The following is an 18358-nucleotide window of genomic DNA, read 5'->3' as shown; positions in this document are numbered from 1 at the left end:
AGAGAAGATTTTTTATGGGGGTCAGTGCAGAGTGGTCTTATAAAAAAAAAAAAAAATTTTATATATATATATATATATATATATATATATATATATATTTTTTTTATATATAAATAGACTCGCACAGTATAAGACAGTTAGTCTGTTCTGCTCTAAGACTCTCACTCTTCCTGACAGTGTGTTGATGATGGCAGAAGAACCTAATCCAATGAGAATGCTGGACAGACAGCATTGTTTGCACTGGAACGCATTGTACTGCGATATGAGACGGACTCAAGGCAATTTTTCAAAGAAAAAATATTGTAGACATTTGTAATAGAGTTCTTCTAGTCTATGATACATCCAGTTCTTCAACATCTAAGAGTAACTGATTACATAATCTAATTACACATTTGGAAAATTTAGATTTTACTCCTTCAGTTTCAACTTTTATGTCGAATTAACCGCATTATGCACTCCACCGCACAACACATAACTGATGTACCAGCAGGTGGCGAAAACGCTCCAATTCGCTGTTATCCGCCACCTAAAACCAAAGAAAAAGTAGTGGTAGTCCTGGTGAAACGTCGCGCTCTCGGTAGTAATGAGGTGAATAGTTATTTGTATAAACCCAGTATTTATTAAACCATGGACATAGTGCTGTATATTCTAGCTGCTGCGGTCCTTCTCGTCCTCATTGTTTTCGCGCTGAAGGTACAGAGGAAAACACAGGACGGTAGGTTAGCTTGAGGCTAATGCTAAGTAGCTACGTTAACCTTTAAGATGTTCTTAACTTTTAGACGAGAACTTTTATGATTCAAAGCTCTGTTTGCTGTAAATATAGACACTTATAAAGGCTGCGGGGATGAAAGCTGTTGGTTTTACTGTTTACTATCAGGCTACGTCAGCTTACAGCTTTTGAAACTATGGGGACCCAAGAGGTCCATATAAACGCAATCTTTGAGACATCTGTTTTGTTTTATATCCTTTTCTGTGTACATATGTGTTAAAAAAGACACAATTCTTATAATGTAAACCTATGTTATCAGTCATTGATGCAATGAATCCATAATGTGAACAATCTGAGCTGGAACCGGATGTGTTGGTTGTTTTCAGCTGATCAGGAGCAGAGGAGAGATGTTGTCCGAGCAGCGGCGGCCCCATTGCGGGCCCCAGAGGAGCGGGGAGCCGGGATGCCCCGCAGGAGGAGGAACCTGGCAGCTGTAATGGCCAACAGGCGGCCTCAGAGACCAGAGGAGGGTAAACTCCAGCAGCTTTCTGTTTGTTTGGTGCAAACCTCAGCTTAAACTTTGACATGAAACACAGACCGTTTGGTGAATGCTACTGAGTGTGTAACAAAGTTTCTGTGGATTTCAGAAGAGGAGCCTGTGGGAGATGAGGAGGCAGAGCTGCAGGCTGCCCAGCCAACAGCAAAAATCGGAGCCAAGAAGCAAAAGAAGTTGGAGGAGAAGCAGGCCAAGAAAGCCCAAAGAGAGGTGACGAGACATTCTGGATGCTGGACTTGCAGATTAAAAGGTGACTTCATCATTTCAGTTTGATTTTTTTCATTATGTTAGGCAGAGATGGAGGAGCGGGAGGAGAGGAAGAGGATGCAGGAGCTCCGAGAGCAGGAGAAACGTCAGGAGGAGGAGAGGGAACGGAAGCTGGAGCAGAAACAGGTTAGTTCCTCTGCAGCTGAGACCTGTGGCGTCAGCAGGAGCTGAGAGCCTGAGCTTATGTGTTCTGCAGGAAGAGGACGAGCGGCGCGCTAAAGAGGAGCAGGAGCGACGAGAGGAGGAGGAGTACTTGAAGCTCAAAGCCTCATTCATCATTGAGGACCAGGGAGAGCAGGAGCAGCTGTCAGAGGACCAGGTCAGATGTTCGCCACGTCTCCCTCCTGTTTCCCGAAGCAATGATTTTAAACTTGTTCCACTTTTTGTGTTCTCAGTCCCGCAGCCTGCTGCAGGACTTCATAGAATACATCCAGGTGAGTCTGAACCTCTGCCTCCATGTTAACCTGTGCTGGTGTTTCTGAGATAACTGGGATCTCTTTGTGTCTGCAGAAGTCTAAAGTGGTTCTCCTTGAGGACTTGGCTTCTCATTTCGGGATGAGGACACAGGACGCGATCGCCAGGCTGCAGGACCTGTTGGCTGAGGGCACACTCACAGGTTGGCGCCCATTCATGGCTCTATCTGTTCCTGCTAGATTTCAGTTTGAAGAATTTTGTCATCTGACCACAGCACATCTCCAACATTTAAAGTTGCTGTCCGTGTTGCTGCAGGTGTGATCGACGACAGAGGGAAGTTCATCTTCATCACTCCAGAGGAGCTGGGCTCGGTGGCTCAGTTCATCAGACAGAGAGGCAGAGTCTCCATCACTGAGCTGGCTCAGGCCAGCAACTCCCTCATCAACCTGATGCCTGAGAGCTGCAGCTCTGCTTGACAGGCAGCATGGGGAGTTCTGCACAACTACTGGGACTGGAGCTTATGATATAACGGCTGAGGCTACAGCTTCACTCTGATCATACTTTTCACTTTGAAAAGGAATAAAAATAACATGATTTCTTTGATTTAACATCTGCTGAATTGTGACATGAGATCTCAGAATGTTCTGCATATAAAATATTTCCTAGAATATATATTTTTTTAAATTCTGTAATCATCTTTTGATTTCAAGTTCCAGAATAGAGTCTGCAAGAAATATGTTCCAAAAACATTTTGGTAAAACTGGAAACACTGCATAAAAATCATGGGGAAAAAAACAGAAAATAAAACTGAAAATATTCACCTAGTGGCTCAGTTTTTGCTTCCTCTAGTTTCTACACCCAATAGGACATTTCATATATTACAGACAAGGATCTATCAGTTCTGAGAACATTAAAATGCGGCTCTAGAAGAAATGGGGCCATATTAACTAACTGCTGAGAATCAGTACAACAGTTAGGTTGAAGTTTTACATTTTGTGACCAGTTTGGTCAGAATTTGAGCCAAAGATCAAAACCAGTGATCCTTTTAGTCCATCTGATTACTTCTAGGCGAAAAAAGAATAAAGTTCTGAAATCTGTTATTTTTCATGTTTGCTGGTCCGGGTTGTGGTTTGTCCACTCTGAGTCTGCTTTATCTCCCAGGTGGATGTCGTTCCTCTGTCCTGGAAACACAGAGAACACATCAGACTAGCCTCTGTTAAACTCTAAATTATTCACAGATATTTTTTAGAGCATATAAAGAATATTTGAAATATTTGGCTTGGAATTTGAATTGTCTCAGCGCGATGCTCCTTGACATGCTATTGGCTGGTGTTTGCAAAGCAGCTAAGCCATGAGCACCATTTGTTTTACTTGATGATTGGCTGTATCCCAACAGTGGAGATTAGACAGACTGTAGTTGTAAACTTCTGTGACGGTCAGTGGTGAGCACTGCTAGCTACAAAGTTAGCTGCACTAATCCTAAAGCGCTAATCAAACATTAGTTCCGCTAACACGCTACATCAAGCGGAAGTTAATGCTAAACCACTAACTAAATTCAAATTATATCTGCCCTTAAAAGACAGACAAGAACCCTTAAGTACCAAGTTAATTCTTAATGATGTATTCATGTTTAAATCTTCTCTAATGTTTATGTGTTGCTATATGTTTGAAATAAAGTTATTGGGGAAAAAAACAAAGTGCGGAAAGAAAAAGAAACTGCTATGTAAATCATCTTCACTTCAAAATAAGAGCATTAATATAAATGTCTACTTCAAGAAGTCATAATCAACTTAAAGTTTACAAAACAGCCAATTTAATTAGCCTTTTAGAATTCATCCAGAAAAATTTATTTATGAGGAGCTAAGTGCGCTAAATGTTTTTAAAGTTACCAAAAGTTAGAGAAATTAGCTTTGCTATTAGCGAATTACCACTGGTGGTAGTGGTAAGAGGGTTTCCACTGTGTATCAATGCATATTGAGGTATATTTGGTGTGAATAATTACAATTTTCTGTAATTTTTCTGCCAACACTGAGGGTCTGTGTATAGACCAGATTCAGATGAAGCTTACCTTTATCACCACTCCTAACAGGGCCAGATCCTTCCTGAGGGTGTCGCAGGATTTCAGGAGGGGGATTCTGTCTGGGTACAAGTCAGATTTCTTATCCTGAGAGTCCTGATGGGTAAGTGCGAACTCTCGGACTTCGCTTCTGAAACGAGTCAACTGCTCCACCACAGCCTGCAGATTTCCATCGCTGCTCAGCACGTCAACCTCCTTCAGACAAAAATAAAACAGTCATGGGAAAGTAAAGAGGACATATGGGGTCAGATCACCTGCTGCTCTACATGCAGGTCCTGACCCGACTGTGCAGCAGGTCGATCCCGAACACGTCCAGCACATCTCTGATGTAGGTCACCATGGCTCCAAACACTGCTGGGCTCTGAACGCCTCCCTCTGCCTGAACAGAAACAGAAACACACTTCTCACTACAAGGCCGCCACCCCAAATAGCCGAATCAGAGACCCTGCGTTACCGTAGAAACTGGCTGCAGCTGGCAATTTCCATGATAAACCAGCTTCATCAGAGCACTGACGGCTCTGGGTGTGTCAAAGTCATCCGCTAATGCTGTCAGGATATTGGATTTAGCTTCAGTCAGTCTGAGGAAACAATGAAACGTAGAGGTTGAAATGGAGAAAAACACAAATGATGGAAGAACCAACAAAACCTCGATACCTCTGCCAGAGAAGATCCTCCTGCATAGGTGGACAGTGGAGCTGACCCTTCATGTAGGCCTGAGCGGCGCTAATGAAGGCACGGATGGTTTCCAGAGAGGTGCGGGCCTCTGACATGCTGCCTTCACTGTAATTTATAGCTGTGGAGACACCAGGACAACATCACACTCTGATCTGTCACTGTCAAAGTTCAGACAGAAAAATGCTGGGCCACACCTACTGTTAACACCAGATGTTCACACACTTTATAAAACACACAGAAAGGGTTTTAGAGAATTATTTTTTGTACCTAGATGGCTCAGCCTTAAAATTTAAAAGATGAGATTGGCATTCTTCATTGTGAAACCAGTCCTACTCTTACATAAAAGGCCAATCATAAGAAGCTATTACTTCAACACAGACATAAAACGTCAGATTAAAGTTTGTAAATGTCCTTAGGGACAAATACTTTAAATGTTGGAGACTTGCTGTGGTCGGATGAAACTGAAATTGAAACATTTGATAACCAGCGTTAGCATTCCAACTCACTCTAGCCAAGAAAAAATGGGTCTTCCACACAGACAATATTCCTCAGCATACCATCAAATAAGTTACAAAGAGGCTTAAGGACAACAAAGTCAAATTAACAAAAATCTCTCAACATGAATCAGGGATCTAAATTTCTATTATTCTGGAGTGAAATTATTCTGGAATTTTTGAACTAGAAATAATTTAGTTAATCCAAACTGTCCTAAAACAGGAAATGTTTAATTTGATTTTACTAGATGTTAGAAAGAGAAACAGAGGAAGTAGATATGATGTAGTTCCAGTAAAGGTTCACTGATTGTATCAGTTCAACTGACAGAAGAAAGAGACTGCTGTCAGTCAGGTTACCCACCAGATCTGTATTTGGTCGACAGACAAAACATCCGAAACTCTTCAGCAGTATGAGACTGTAGAAAATCCTGATAGAAGAAAAAAAAATTATTTTACTTTAAGCATGAAAAGCACAAGATAAGCTGCTGCTGTTAATTGTTTCTTTTGTTTTTCTACTTTAATAAAATGTTTGAAACTGAGGTAGAAATTCCAAATATGAGATCTATCTGGACACTTTTTTAGCAAAAAAAACAAGTTTAGAGGTTTTACAAAAGCTTCCATCACATGTAAGTTGCTCTATGGTTTCAGTGAAATTACAGAGCACTAAGGAGTTCAACAAGGCCTTGTTTTTGAACATCTTAACTTGAATGGTAGGTAACTGCTACTGTTACAGGCCTAGAAGAGGTTATTCAAAGTTACAGAAGCGCCTGTAAAAATGATATGCAGCAGCTGATTGGTTAAGAGAAGGTCCAACCAATCAGCATAACAATGTGAACATAGAAAATGTTTACACAAATTATATGAAAAGGATTTTGCTAATGTGAAACAAGAGTAAAGAACAAGAAAAAAATCTAAAAAAAAAAAAAAATCTCTGTATGGAGTCCACAAAGAAGGTGGAGTTTTATAGTTTCCAGCTTAGCTTGAATTGTAATAATCTACAATATCTTTACCTTGATAGTGATATAGTTCTTCAGAGATTTAGACATTTTCTCTGCACTGCCTTTATGGTGTAAATGACCTAAAAGGACAAGACCAACCAGTCAGTTAGACGCATCATAAAGAGGAAGTGTCACATTCATATCAACCATATTGTTACTGGATGCTGGACACAGGCTATTGCTATGAGTAAGTAGCGGAATACTAACATGATTGCGTGAGGTGTAAAAGTAACACAGATTCAAAGACCTGAAAAGATTTTTACAAATCATATTTCAAAAGGAGTTCACCAGGGCTTAATTTTGGGCCCTGGTTCCATTTTTTACCCAAAAGAAGAAGGTATCGACAGCTGAAGTCCACCCACATGCAGACAACACCATATTTTACACAGGTTGGTGTAAAATTTCAGTGTAGGCAGCTGCAGGCAGAGCTAAAAATTTATTAATATAAATATTTTCCTAATTAACTTCTGTATTTGAGATAATAATGGTATTTCTACCACCAAGGGAGAACTTTCATCAAGAGATTGTCATCCTATAAACATTTGGGTATTTTCCTCGATAATTGCCTTTCAATATGTTTAACTTTTTTCTTAAAGCAGAAAGTTAAAATACACTTTAATTGTAAAAATAGGGTTTGTTTCCATTTCTGGCTCTATGTTTTAATGTCATTTACATTTTTTATGCAGATGTTTGTTGCACGTTCCTGATTAGATTCTATGTTTCTTGGCTCTTCACAGTTTATGACTAATTTTGTTGTACATATCACATCACTCTGTACATTTGGTTTATTGGACTTTGTTAAGCCATAAAACACTAGTGTATTTTGTGGATGCCACTAAATTTGTCTAAAGATGTGTGAAAAATATCCAGATATCAGTGTTGTGTACTGATACAAAGTTATAGGAGCTGAGTCAAACATTTCATGATTTGTCAGTCATGTTCTCCTCAGTATGCTAAACAGTTTTGTACATGTGAAGTTTTCCATGGATATCAACAAGGTAAAAACAACTGTAAGCATAAGCAAAAACAAAAGCACTCAGATGGAAACAGGAATTTCTGGTGACTACCAATAGAATTTGAAACATTTTCATATTCCTTCCCTGCTGCTTTGCTGATGCGACACTTTCACTCCAACTGCTGTATCACTTGAACTTTACACACATGCTACACATGCATATTTCACACTCAAACACACAATAAGTATTGAAATATATTGATAAAATGAGTCAAAACATATAATTTCTAAGAGGGACAAAAGTCCTTAAATTAAAGAAGAGTCCTCATATTTGCTTCAAGTGACAAAGCCCAAAAGGCTTTAGAAAATGTAAAGGATTCACCTGAATGAAGAAAGTAGTTGGCCCACTGTCCACATTGATGAAACGCTTCACTCTGAGCGATCTCGTTCTCATGGTGAGGGAAGGCCAGGTCGATTCCTCCAGAGTGAATATCCAGCTGACTCCCAAACATGTGACTGAAAGCAGCAGCACAATGAGATATCTGTTAAAAATTGTACCAGTAACTGCTATTACCCCTAAATAACATGAAAGATGAACTCTACTCATTTTTTTACACTTTAATCCAGTGTGAGGGATTTTGTTTTCTGCCGTTTCAAACAGATGAAGTCTCAAGTGTCCAGTTGAAACCAAATATTTACATCCATTGTTTAAAAAGACTTTATTTCTCTCTGTCTGACATGAAATCAGACAAAACTTTTCATTGTTCAGGTCAGTTAGATGGATTTGGATCTTATTATTTGGATATTTATTTGGATATGTATTTATGTGGATATTTATTTGATTATTTATTTGGATTTGGATTTAGTTGGATTTGTAGTGGATTTGAATTATATGGCAGTCATTCAGTTAAACAATTGTTTCCTAAACACAATCAATTCCTTCAGAAACACTTTGAGTAAGGAAAGTATATTCATTAATAAAGGAAATGATGGTTAAAACAAATATTTACATGTATAGTTTATGTAACAACCTTTTCAAATTAAATTAAAAAAATCTTCAATGCAGCAGTGACGAAGTTCATTTGCTGCACTGTGATACAGTTTATTGGCAGGTCTGGACAGTAGAAAACAAAGTGTGGTAAATCCAACCTGGCAACAGTGGAGCACTCAATATGCCAGCCGGGTCTTCCTCGGCCCCACGGAGATTCCCAGTGTGGCTCCTGAGCTTTAGAGCGCTTCCACAGAGCAAAATCTCTGGAGTCTCGTTTGTTTGAGCTACCTGGAAGAAAAAACATTTATTAGTATGTTACATTATAGGATAACTAAACAACACATAACCATTTGGTTTAGCTCAGCCTGTAATACTCCCAGCTGCACAGCAACCACAACCAGAGGAAGTGAATAAATTAATAAACCCAACAGAGCTCCTCCAACATTTTGCCACAAACAGTTCTCATAAGTTGAATTCAAAAATTTGGAAAAACATAATATTCATTTTCTCAAAATGCCTTCTCAATGCCTACCAGACTGTCCAGGAGGGCTAATAGCTCCAACAAACTTCCCATAGCGGTCACCGATGGACTGCACGTCAAAATATACGTCACCTGCAACAAAAGCAGACTAATGACAACTCAGACACAGGAAAAACACAAGCGTTACTTTAGAAAAGTAGAAATTACTCATGTTTACCTTCCTTTGTGGCATAAGCATGCCCATTTCTGATGATCCCTTCAATAAATGTAACAATATGATGCATATTCTCTGTGACTCTTAGATACACAGCAGGGGGAACCACCTGAAAGTCAAAACTTCTGCTTGTCGTATTTTTATTTTTATACAACATAACAATCATCCTCTCCTCTGAGCAGACATGATTACAGTTTCCAATGTACCTTTAATGACAGCATATCGATTTTGAATTCCTCCTCATACATTCTGGAAATTACATCTGGAGAAACATTTTCCTGTCATGAGAAGAAAACACTCAACAACCGTTCTGTAATCTCCCTGTGTTGGACATATTAATCTGATCCAAACCTCCCAACTTCTTCTGATGATTTTGTCATCAATGTCAGTGATGACCATGGCGTGGATCACAGTGACACCAAACAACCTGGTCAGGATCCTCTGCAAGATGTCAAACCTGACATAAGAACTGGGAGGAAGCAGAGGGTTCAGGTTCACTCATTCAGTCCTGCCTCTCAGCCTGGAATAGATCAGTGTTCACATGTTTACCATGCATGGCCCAGGTGAGCATGGTCATACACTGTAGGTCCACAGCTGTACCTGTGATATAAAACAAGCTCTGAGGCTCATAAAAGCAGTTAAAGTCAGAGTGAGAGTCATGTCTGTTCCCTACCAGGTGGCTGTTCCTTCTCTTGCCAGGATCAGAGCTTCTTTCTGTTTGGTCAAGCTGTTGAAGGTCTTTATTCCCGTGTCAAAGCCTTTAGGAGTGATCCAGGCCTTCCCTGAAACACTGTGTCTGATAGGGACACAGCAGCTGGAGATGAGGACCCCGCAGAGGGTCTTTCCACTCCGGATCATGGTTCAGCTCATTCAGTCACAGTGCCCTCTGAGCAACCGCTGTTAGCTGTTAGCTTCCGTTAGCTTCTGGAGTAGCAGCTTACACCATTCAGTGTTCCACCTGTAATAATCAACATGCCGTACACCTCATCTCTATATCTGTTATTAGCATAATAATACTGAAAGTGATTTGAAATTAAATCATGCTAACGTTTAGGCTTCCAGCTCTGTGACGTCTATGGCTAATTTGAATATTTGAGACGTAATGACGTCATAATTATTTCCTAACTTTATTATTTCAATTTTTTTCCCCTTCATCTACTCTTTTATTTAATGTGTTCATAATGAGTGTGTTGTCATAATGAAAGTTGAGAAAAAAAAATCCCGGAAAGATTGTATGTCAGCATAGCCGCCATGTTGTGAGTTGCATTTTTGTTAAAGAAAGAGCTGAATCAGGATTATTTGGTTCTGGTTCCGTGTATATAGTAAACAACAAATGGAAGGAAAATAATTAAGTAAATATATAATATTTATCTGCACAGTTAAGCCCAGAACTACCCCTGTCACGTTTACATTTATTTTCATTGAGCTGACTTTTTTTCTGATATTTCTCAAAATAACACGACATAAAATTAATAAATAGTCTGAATTGGGAGAAATTTTCCAGTGAACAGAAATTTTGTGGCATAGTTGCAGTCAGACTAAGAGGGACTGAAAGGCAATTCAGGGAAGAAAAAACCATTACGCCAAAGTTAACATAAAGTCACATTACAGTATAATTATTATACGTGGATCACATTAGAACAGATGTAGAGCATTAATTGTTTTATGCTGGCATTCGCATTTATTAATTTTTTTGTCGTATTGATCACCATTACTAAAATATGATAAAAAAGTGACCAGATTTTTATAATAATAATAATAATAATAATAATAATAATAATAATAATAATAATAATAATAATAATAATAAACTTCCAAGCTGTTTCTCAAAGTTTATTTGCCACACACAATGTAGCGGACAGCATTGTCTGCGCTTGTGCCTGTGTATCGCGATAACTTGGACCAGGAAGTGTCAGTCTCGTGTCATGTGATCATTCTTTTTGGCAGCCTGCCTGAGTAGCTATGTAAAAATAAGGGTAGACTTTAGAGGAGGGGGTTCCGAACAAGCTCGTTTCGCTGCTGAAGCTCTGATCCAAGATGCAGAACGTCATAAACTCGGTGAAGGGAACCGCTCTGGGAGTGGCCGAGTTCCTCACGCCCGTGTTAAAGGTAAACTTCCAGGGAGAAGCTAGCTAAGGTAGTGGCTCATCTAGGAATAGGAAACCTTAGATGTAAACAGAGTTGCGTTCAGTTGCGTCTGTCGTTGCTTCACTCAAACACAGTTTCCTCTGAAGATCTAAGAAATCTAAAATATTGTAGTTTTGTATATTTCTGGTTCCTAACACACAGCTTTGGGTTGTTCCTCACAGGAATCTAAGTTCAAAGAGACTGGAGTCATCACCCCAGAGGAGGTGAGAGCATACTTTAAATGGTCCATCTGAACATCATAATGAGGACAAACTAACTCAGGACTGTGTGTGTTTGTGTGTCTTGTTTTAGTTTGTAGCAGCTGGAGATCACCTGGTTCATCACTGTCCCACATGGAAGTGGTGAGTCTGGCTCCTGATTGGTCTTATCAAGCTCCCACATACAGTGGGGTCAGAGGTTACATTCAACTGTTTGCAGAGATAAACTCATGAACTGGGCTAGAAATGAGGTCGGGTTAGTTGTTGTCAAGCAGATAGTGATTCAGAGACCTCAGGTTCAATTCAAAATACTTCCCTCATTATAGATTTCTTTTGTTTTTGCTTCTTTTTGGTCACACTGTGATGTTCCAAATTATCAACCTAGATCAAAACAAACAGTAGTTTCCAAATAATTATTTCTCTTTTTTTTCCTTAAACTAATCCACCTAGTAGCTTATATAAGAAATTCCATAATAAACAGCCTGTTTAAGATCTTTAATGCATTCACTGTTAATTAATGTTAAAGCACTGTTTGTCTGCAGGCATTATTATGTTTTCTGCCTACTTTGAGTTGTCAGATAGGTTCTGATTTCACATTCAGGAAGTAATATATCTGGATATTGAAACTAAACCATCAGATTTAGTTAAGTACAGTTAATTTATGATTTAGTAAGTGATAAAGTTCTAAATTTGCATAAAATTGAATGCTTTCTGCTATTAAATAAAATTATTTTTGTAAATATTCACTAATCTTTGATATTCTAATTAGTTTAATCTGACTTATTTAAGTGTCACAAAAAATCAAAAACAAACCATTCATTGTGTTTGATTAATATCTATGTTTATAAAATTTGATTTGATGAGTAACCATGCCAACCAGGATGTTGTTCACATCCAGGAGGAGAGGCAGCTGACATGACAGGAAGTGAAACTGGAAGTTGAGTAAATAGCAGGGTTACTGTAAAATGTTTTCTAATAAAGACTTTTGGCCATCTGGAAGAACTCCTGTTGCCATGGTTTCCTGATGTAACCCTGCCTTATATGAATGATGTCTTTGTTTAGGGCCTCTGGGGAAGAAGCAAAGGTGAAGCCATATTTGCCACAGGACAAACAGTTTCTGTTGACCCGGAATGGTAAGTCCAGGTCCAGTTCACACTTTAGTTATGATCCATTTGTTCTGGAAGCAGCATTCCCATCCAGAGATGAATTTAAAGTCTTCAGTCGTCACTCAAAGAAAACCGAAGTTCTGATTCAAAGCTGAGTTTTAGTTTCTCAGTGAAGTTCTGATTGGTTCCAGAATACCAAATATGAGGACATATTGGTTCTGACTGTTCAGCAGATATTTTAGTTTAGTTTCTGTTTTTGCTTTAGTTCATTGAATAATAATCTGATTAAGTTCCTTTTCCTTCAGTTCCAGTGTGTCCTGGTTTATCTTCTATCAGGACAAAATCCTATTTTCCTTTTTCCCATCTACTATTGATCCTTCCTTCTTTTCTTCTTCAGTGCTTTCCTTCTTGTCCTTCATTTCTTGTTTCATACTTAATTTATTTGTAGTTACTCATTGTTTCTTTCTTCCATTATCCCATCCATCCATTGAACCCATCCATATTTTATATTTTAAAATGATTGTAAAGGACTGAGAACTGTGGAAAAGTCTGGAATTTTGACATGGAATGCAAAATTCCATGTCAAATATGACATGAAATTTTGCTGTCAGTCCAGCCCTTACTCCCAAGCAGTCAGACTTCCTGCTGATGGTTTAAAGAGATCTTGTTTGGTTGTTGTTTTAGTCTTCTGAAGTTCTTTAGGTTCTCAGTTCACTTTTTTTTGTTCCTCTTTGCGTAAAACTCCAGATGAATAAATTTGCTCAGATTTCTGCTCTAACGTCTGTTTCCTACTCTTCTTCTTCTCTGCCTCTTCCAGTTCCATGCTACAAGCGCTGTAAACAGATGGAGTATTCAGATGAGCTGGAAGCCATCATAGAGGAGGATGATGGAGATGGTGGCTGGGTGGACACCTACCACAACTCAGGTAGGAGACGCTCAGTCCTACAGAACCGGGTCAGATCAGCATGCTGCTGATCTGACCTAATCACCCGGAATCCCAGCCTACGGTTTTGTCAATGTTGTTTCTTTTCCACACTGATGATGAAGGCTGACATATGTGTGTGCATGTGTGTGTGGGTGTTTGTGTCCCAGCAGGTGTGTTAGGCGTCACAGATGCAGTACGAGAGATTTCTCTGGACAACAATAAGGTCAGCTTCTTCACTTTGTGTTTCTTATATTGACAGAACCAAACGTGTGTTTTGAGCTGACTTCAGGATCTCTGCTGTTTCTTTTCACTTTTGGTCTCATTATAACCAACTTCTAACACTCTAAATGTTTTATTAAGGTAGTAGATGCACTACTATCTTAATAAAAACATTTTCCACCTCCTCTGGCTTTGCTGCTTCTCCTCCTTGTCCATTATGATCAGTGGAAGAGATGAGATTCTTTGAACTTCCTGTTTGGTTCTGCTCCTTTTTAACTTCTCTGGGATTTTAGTTAAGGTATTATTTGAACTTTTGGGATGCAAATTAGCAGCTCACTGTTAGGAAAAAATAGAAACTAACAAGAAAAATGTGTTGCTATGGTTACCCATCCTAATAAATGTCAGAAAAGAAAAAGTTTGGCTGCACAGCATCCAAAACCAGAAGAAATATTTATTAAAACACGCTACAATAAGAAATGAACAAATCAGAACTAACATAACATATACGTGGTGAAAAGCAGCCAGTAAGTATCACCAGAGTGAAACATGGTGGTGGCAGCATCATGCTGCAGGAATGCTTTTCTTCAGGTGGAGAGAATGGATGGAACTAATTCTTGGGGAAAAAACTGTTAGAGGTTACAGGAGAGTTGAGGCTGGACATGGTGGTGGCAGAAACATGCTGTAGGATTGCTGGTTACTAACGGGGGAATATTATAAATGCATGTCACACTTTTCAGAATTTCTAAGTTCTAAATAACACCATGGCAACAAGAGTCCATCAAGACTTTGTTTGTTGCTGTCACATTTCTGATTTTCATGGGACAAAAATATAAAAACTTGCTGAGATAAGATTATGCAGACTGTCCTTCAGCTCCCTCTTCTGTCTGAACAGTGGAACAACATTGTTGCCCAGGATGATGATCTCTACCTGTGATGCAGGGAACCAATCAGCTTTGCAGCATTCCTTAAACTAGTCTTTAGGGAATTAAGATCAAAGTGTTTTTCTTCGTCCTTCTGGATGGTTAAAGTACACAGTCAGAACTCTGAATACTTTCAGGACAAGAACATGAATGCCACGTCCTCACCGTGTTGCGATGAAGACGAAGAGGAGGATGAAGACGGAGAAGCAGCGGATATGGAAGGTACCAATGTCTGAGTGTGTTGTCAGATCTCAGTGCCTGCAGCCGCTCTGACGACGCCTTCTTGAACTTTTTCCAGAATACGAGGAGAGTGGCTTGTTGGAAACAGACGAGGTACATTCAGAGGGTTTCCTGGTGTCAGCGGAGGGGAATCCATCTGGCTAACGGCCATCTGTCTCCTGCTTCCAGGCCACACTGGACACCAGCAAGATGGTGGAAACCAAAGCCAAAGCAGAACCCGGTAGTGAGGATGCCATCCTCCAAACCAGAACCTACGACCTCTACATCACCTACGACAAATACTACCAGACGCCTCGACTCTGGCTCTTCGGATATGATGAAGTATGTAGTTGAACGCTCAAGGTGTGTAGGGGTTGGGTCTAGATTTTTTTCCTTCATAAGATTTTTTTCCTTAGGGGGTCCAGGCAGGTGCGCAAACTGTGGAAGTACAGTAAACTGTATACAGTAAAACTGCAATTTCATCTAAATTTTTACCCAGCAGAACACATGGATCTTTTTAGTATAACGGTGTATTAGGGTAATTGTAGATTGGAAAAAATGAGTAAACTTCTGTCAAAAATTCTCCGAAATTTTGAAATTGATCTCTTGAAAATTTTTGACTTTTCAAATGTCAAATTTTCCATTTTTTCTACAAAATTAAACTAAAAGTTTCTGTATTTTTGGTGGAAATTTACTACCCCTTTTGTTACTTTTTATATACAATGGCCCTAACACACTGTTATAGCTTAGTCTGTAAACTTTGCTGTAGATTTGTTTGCTGTTAGAGCAAACAAAGGCACAGGCTAGTTGTTCTAGTCACATGATTAGCCTGTTTAGCTTAGCTTAGCTTAGCGGTAGACAACTCTACTTCTGCTGCGTTTATGCTTCAACTCTACAACATAAAGTGAAAATGATTGAACCATAATAACCTACAAATTGCAAACAACTGTTTAACTGCCCCATTTTCTTCTTTATCAAAACATTTTGTTCAGTAGTTTGAGACTGTTTTTTCTTATTAAACATCAACAAATTAATGTTGATACGAACAAAACGCAAACTGATGGCCAGCTCTTTGTTTCCCAGGACAGGCAGCCGTTGACTGTGGAGCAGATGTATGAGGACATCAGCCAGGATCATGTGAAAAAGACGGTCACCATTGAGAACCACCCCCACCTGCCTCCACCCGCCATGTGCTCTGTTCATCCATGCAGGTGAGGAATTCACTTGGGACTGGTTCCTACACAGTCTACACCACGAAAACTCCCAAACTGTTTCCATTTCTCTACAAGGTTGAGATACTTTTGTTGTGGCGTCATCTCAGACTCGTCGATAAGAACCTCACTGATATGACCTTTGTTTTCAGACATGCTGAAGTGATGAAAAAAATCATCGAGACGGTGGCTGAAGGAGGTGGAGAGCTGGGAGTGCATATGTATCCTTTAACCTTACACCATGTGATACTGACAGCTCCAAGTGGCTTGATCCAAACAAACTGCTGTTTATTCCTTTGGCTAGTACAGTTTGCTGTGTTTCTGTGTTCATGACCTTCCATCCTACAACAGTTTTCCTTTACTAAGACTTCCAGGTATCTTCTGATTTTCCTAAAGTTTGTCCAGGCTGTCATTCCCACGATAGAATATGACTACACAAGACACTTTACAATGTAGTTCCAACTGCATAGAATTGCTTCAGCTAACAGTATATCTGGCCTGCTTCGTCTCAACACAACTATAAAACCGGTTTATGTTACTTCGATGCTCTGTGGATTTAGGTGTATTAAGCCACGTGATGAATCATTTATTGTATAATTTGCTTACTTTCGGTGAGAACTCAGGCATCCATGTGATGAAAGTTAGCATCTTTACGATCCTGTCCAGATGCCTTTGATGGTTTCTATCAACTGTTCAACTCAATCGCTGCATTCTGACAACTTTAAACTGACTTATTAAACTCATCAATCCTCACTCCTTTAGATGTATGAGTCAGGTTCTAAAAAATAAATGAAGTCCAGCTGAATAAATCCTTTTGTGGTGTGCTTGTGAATGTTTGAACCGCCTTCAATTCTGGTTTGATATCCACTGATATCTGACAGCCTTTCATACTGGAGTAAGGCCTCATTATTCGCTCTGCGACCTAGTAGAACGTGGCTTAAGCTTGGCTGATTTGGAACACTTTAATTCTGCTGCTTTAATACCTTGAATAAATTAGATGAACTAATCCCTGACATGAATTGTTTGGATTTCCCCGTTGTTTGTTTGGCTATTTGAGAAATTGATCACCTGTTCCCAGATTGTTGGTCTGGGAACAAGCTCAAAACTTTAAGTTTTGAATAACTAAAACTTTAAGTTTTAAGTAACTAATTATTTTGATTTTAACGTTGATTTTAAAGTTAAAAATTTTAACGCAATTAATCTAATTCTTTTTTAACATACAAAAGTGCAGAACCTTTGTCTTTTCGTGTTTCTGGTATGTCGATAAATGTGATGCACAAGCAACATCCACAACAAGAGCCCTGTCCCAATACTCGCATTTCCACCGTCATTCTGCCTTTGTGTACTTCTAATGTGCATTCATGTTGAAGGGTTTGAGTGCGCAGTGTGTCCCACATTCTCCATATCATTCATCACACCATTTGGGTACTATTTCTGCCCTTATGCGAAGTCCGCATTTTTACGGACTTTGGCGAAGTGCCAAAGTTCGTAAAAATGCACATGCACAATTTATTGCTGCATGTGACATTTTGAGTTAAAAGGCGGATTTATGGTAATGTTTAGTTGTTTTTTTCCAGTCTTTATAGAAAATTCAAAGAAAATAGCATGACAAGGCACACATAATAAAAAAGCTTATTTTTCTGAGCAGAAAAAGAAGAAATAAAGAATATGGTCACAAACTAACTGTGAGGAAAGTAAAACAAAATGTCACAAATGCAAGACAAATTTAAAATCTTAAATTGATATTAACACAGTATAAAGAATGGTTAAGCACTCTCTTAAATAAAATACTGCTTTTTAGAAAGCAGTATTTGTGAATAAAACTTAGCCAGAGCATTATCATGATTTAACTCTTCATCCCCTGTTAGATGACCAAATATTATATTAAAACTTAAAGATGGAATAGATTTCTTGTACATTATCCACTTTTGAAAATTTTTCTAAAAACATTAATGAAGTCGCAATTGAAAAAAAGGTGTATTGTCTCAAAATCTCAGCCACTAAACACACAGGAAAAGATATTTATTTTGAATTTCTTTCGCAGAGAGTCATTGTAGGGAAAATAATATCTTTTTTTGTGTGTGTGGAATAGAAAGCTATTTGGCTCTTATTTTCTTTAGAGATATGATTTAAAAAAAAATGATTTCTTCTTAGGGTAGAGGGGAAGAAAATTGATGAGTTTTTTGTAACATTTTTCGTCTTTAAAGTCACAACATTTATATTTTCTAAAAAATGACATTTTAGTTACCTTTGTTTTTTTATTTTTCTAATGTTGCATCAGGCATATATATATATTAAACAAATCACAAGAAAGAAAAAAACAATTATAGCAAAATCTAGACTTATTTCATGTGACTGAGGTGAAACTGTTGTGTTCACAGCCAAACACACTTTAAAAAGAAACTGGAAGGAGATAAACAATATAAAAAAAAATCTAAGAAAGAAGTGGCAGCAATTTATCCAGAAGTTAATATAAACAAAACTCTATTATAATAATTCTTAAAAAAATAGAAGAAAAAAAATATATATATATACAGGTGCTGGTCATAAAATTAGAATATTGTGATAAAGTTCATTATTTT

The 18358-nt window shown here is 38.6% G+C and overlaps 3 protein-coding genes across 6 annotated transcripts; 2 read left to right on the top strand and 1 right to left on the bottom strand.

Annotated features, from left to right (window-relative positions):
• The first annotated feature begins 501 nt into the window (after positions 1-501).
• Positions 502-2741, top strand: ddrgk1 (DDRGK domain containing 1). Its single transcript, XM_015025707.1, has 8 exons — positions 502-715; positions 1096-1239; positions 1357-1475; positions 1557-1658; positions 1729-1851; positions 1928-1966; positions 2043-2148; positions 2262-2741. The coding sequence occupies exons 1-8, from the start codon at positions 628-630 to the stop codon at positions 2420-2422; spliced, it is 882 nt and encodes a 293-aa protein (XP_014881193.1). The 5' UTR covers positions 502-627; the 3' UTR covers positions 2423-2741.
• Positions 2742-2872: 131 nt separating this feature from the next.
• Positions 2873-9934, bottom strand: cars2 (cysteinyl-tRNA synthetase 2, mitochondrial). 2 transcript variants are annotated; one of them, XM_015025705.1, is made up of 15 exons: positions 9505-9934; positions 9381-9431; positions 9183-9300; positions 9038-9109; positions 8835-8940; positions 8669-8749; positions 8295-8424; positions 7528-7661; positions 6203-6270; positions 5554-5620; positions 4678-4816; positions 4478-4601; positions 4304-4402; positions 4015-4218; positions 2873-3127 (listed from the first exon to the last, which is right to left on the bottom strand). In XM_015025705.1, exons 1-15 carry the CDS (start codon positions 9687-9689, stop codon positions 3044-3046), a joined length of 1662 nt encoding a protein of 553 aa, XP_014881191.1. In that variant the 5' UTR covers positions 9690-9934; the 3' UTR covers positions 2873-3043. The 2 variants fall into 2 exon arrangements, with proteins under 2 accessions (XP_014881191.1, XP_014881192.1); XM_015025706.1 differs by lacking the exon at positions 9381-9431 and having other exon boundaries at positions 9183-9233; positions 9808-9934.
• An 807-nt stretch (positions 9935-10741) lies between these two features.
• On the top strand, positions 10742-16587 carry atg3 (autophagy related 3). 3 transcript variants are annotated; one of them, XM_015025710.1, is made up of 12 exons: positions 10743-10940; positions 11141-11182; positions 11271-11320; positions 12239-12309; positions 13100-13207; positions 13378-13430; positions 14484-14568; positions 14645-14679; positions 14755-14907; positions 15649-15776; positions 15929-15997; positions 16151-16587. In XM_015025710.1, the coding sequence occupies exons 1-12, from the start codon at positions 10869-10871 to the stop codon at positions 16230-16232; spliced, it is 948 nt and encodes a 315-aa protein (XP_014881196.1). In that variant the 5' UTR covers positions 10743-10868; the 3' UTR covers positions 16233-16587. The 3 variants fall into 3 exon arrangements, with proteins under 3 accessions (XP_014881194.1, XP_014881196.1, XP_014881195.1); XM_015025709.1 differs by having other exon boundaries at positions 13375-13430; XM_015025708.1 differs by lacking the exon at positions 16151-16587 and having other exon boundaries at positions 10742-10940; positions 15929-16144.
• Positions 16588-18358: the final 1771 nt, after the last annotated feature.

The sequence above is a fragment of the Poecilia latipinna genome, unplaced genomic scaffold, assembly GCF_001443285.1.
Source record: "Poecilia latipinna isolate Pla-1442-1.1 unplaced genomic scaffold, P_latipinna-1.0 Scaffold4272, whole genome shotgun sequence".
NCBI lineage: Eukaryota > Metazoa > Chordata > Actinopteri > Cyprinodontiformes > Poeciliidae > Poecilia > Poecilia latipinna.
Note: the sequence above shows the minus strand (reverse complement) of the source record. Positions and strands in the feature narration are given on the sequence as shown.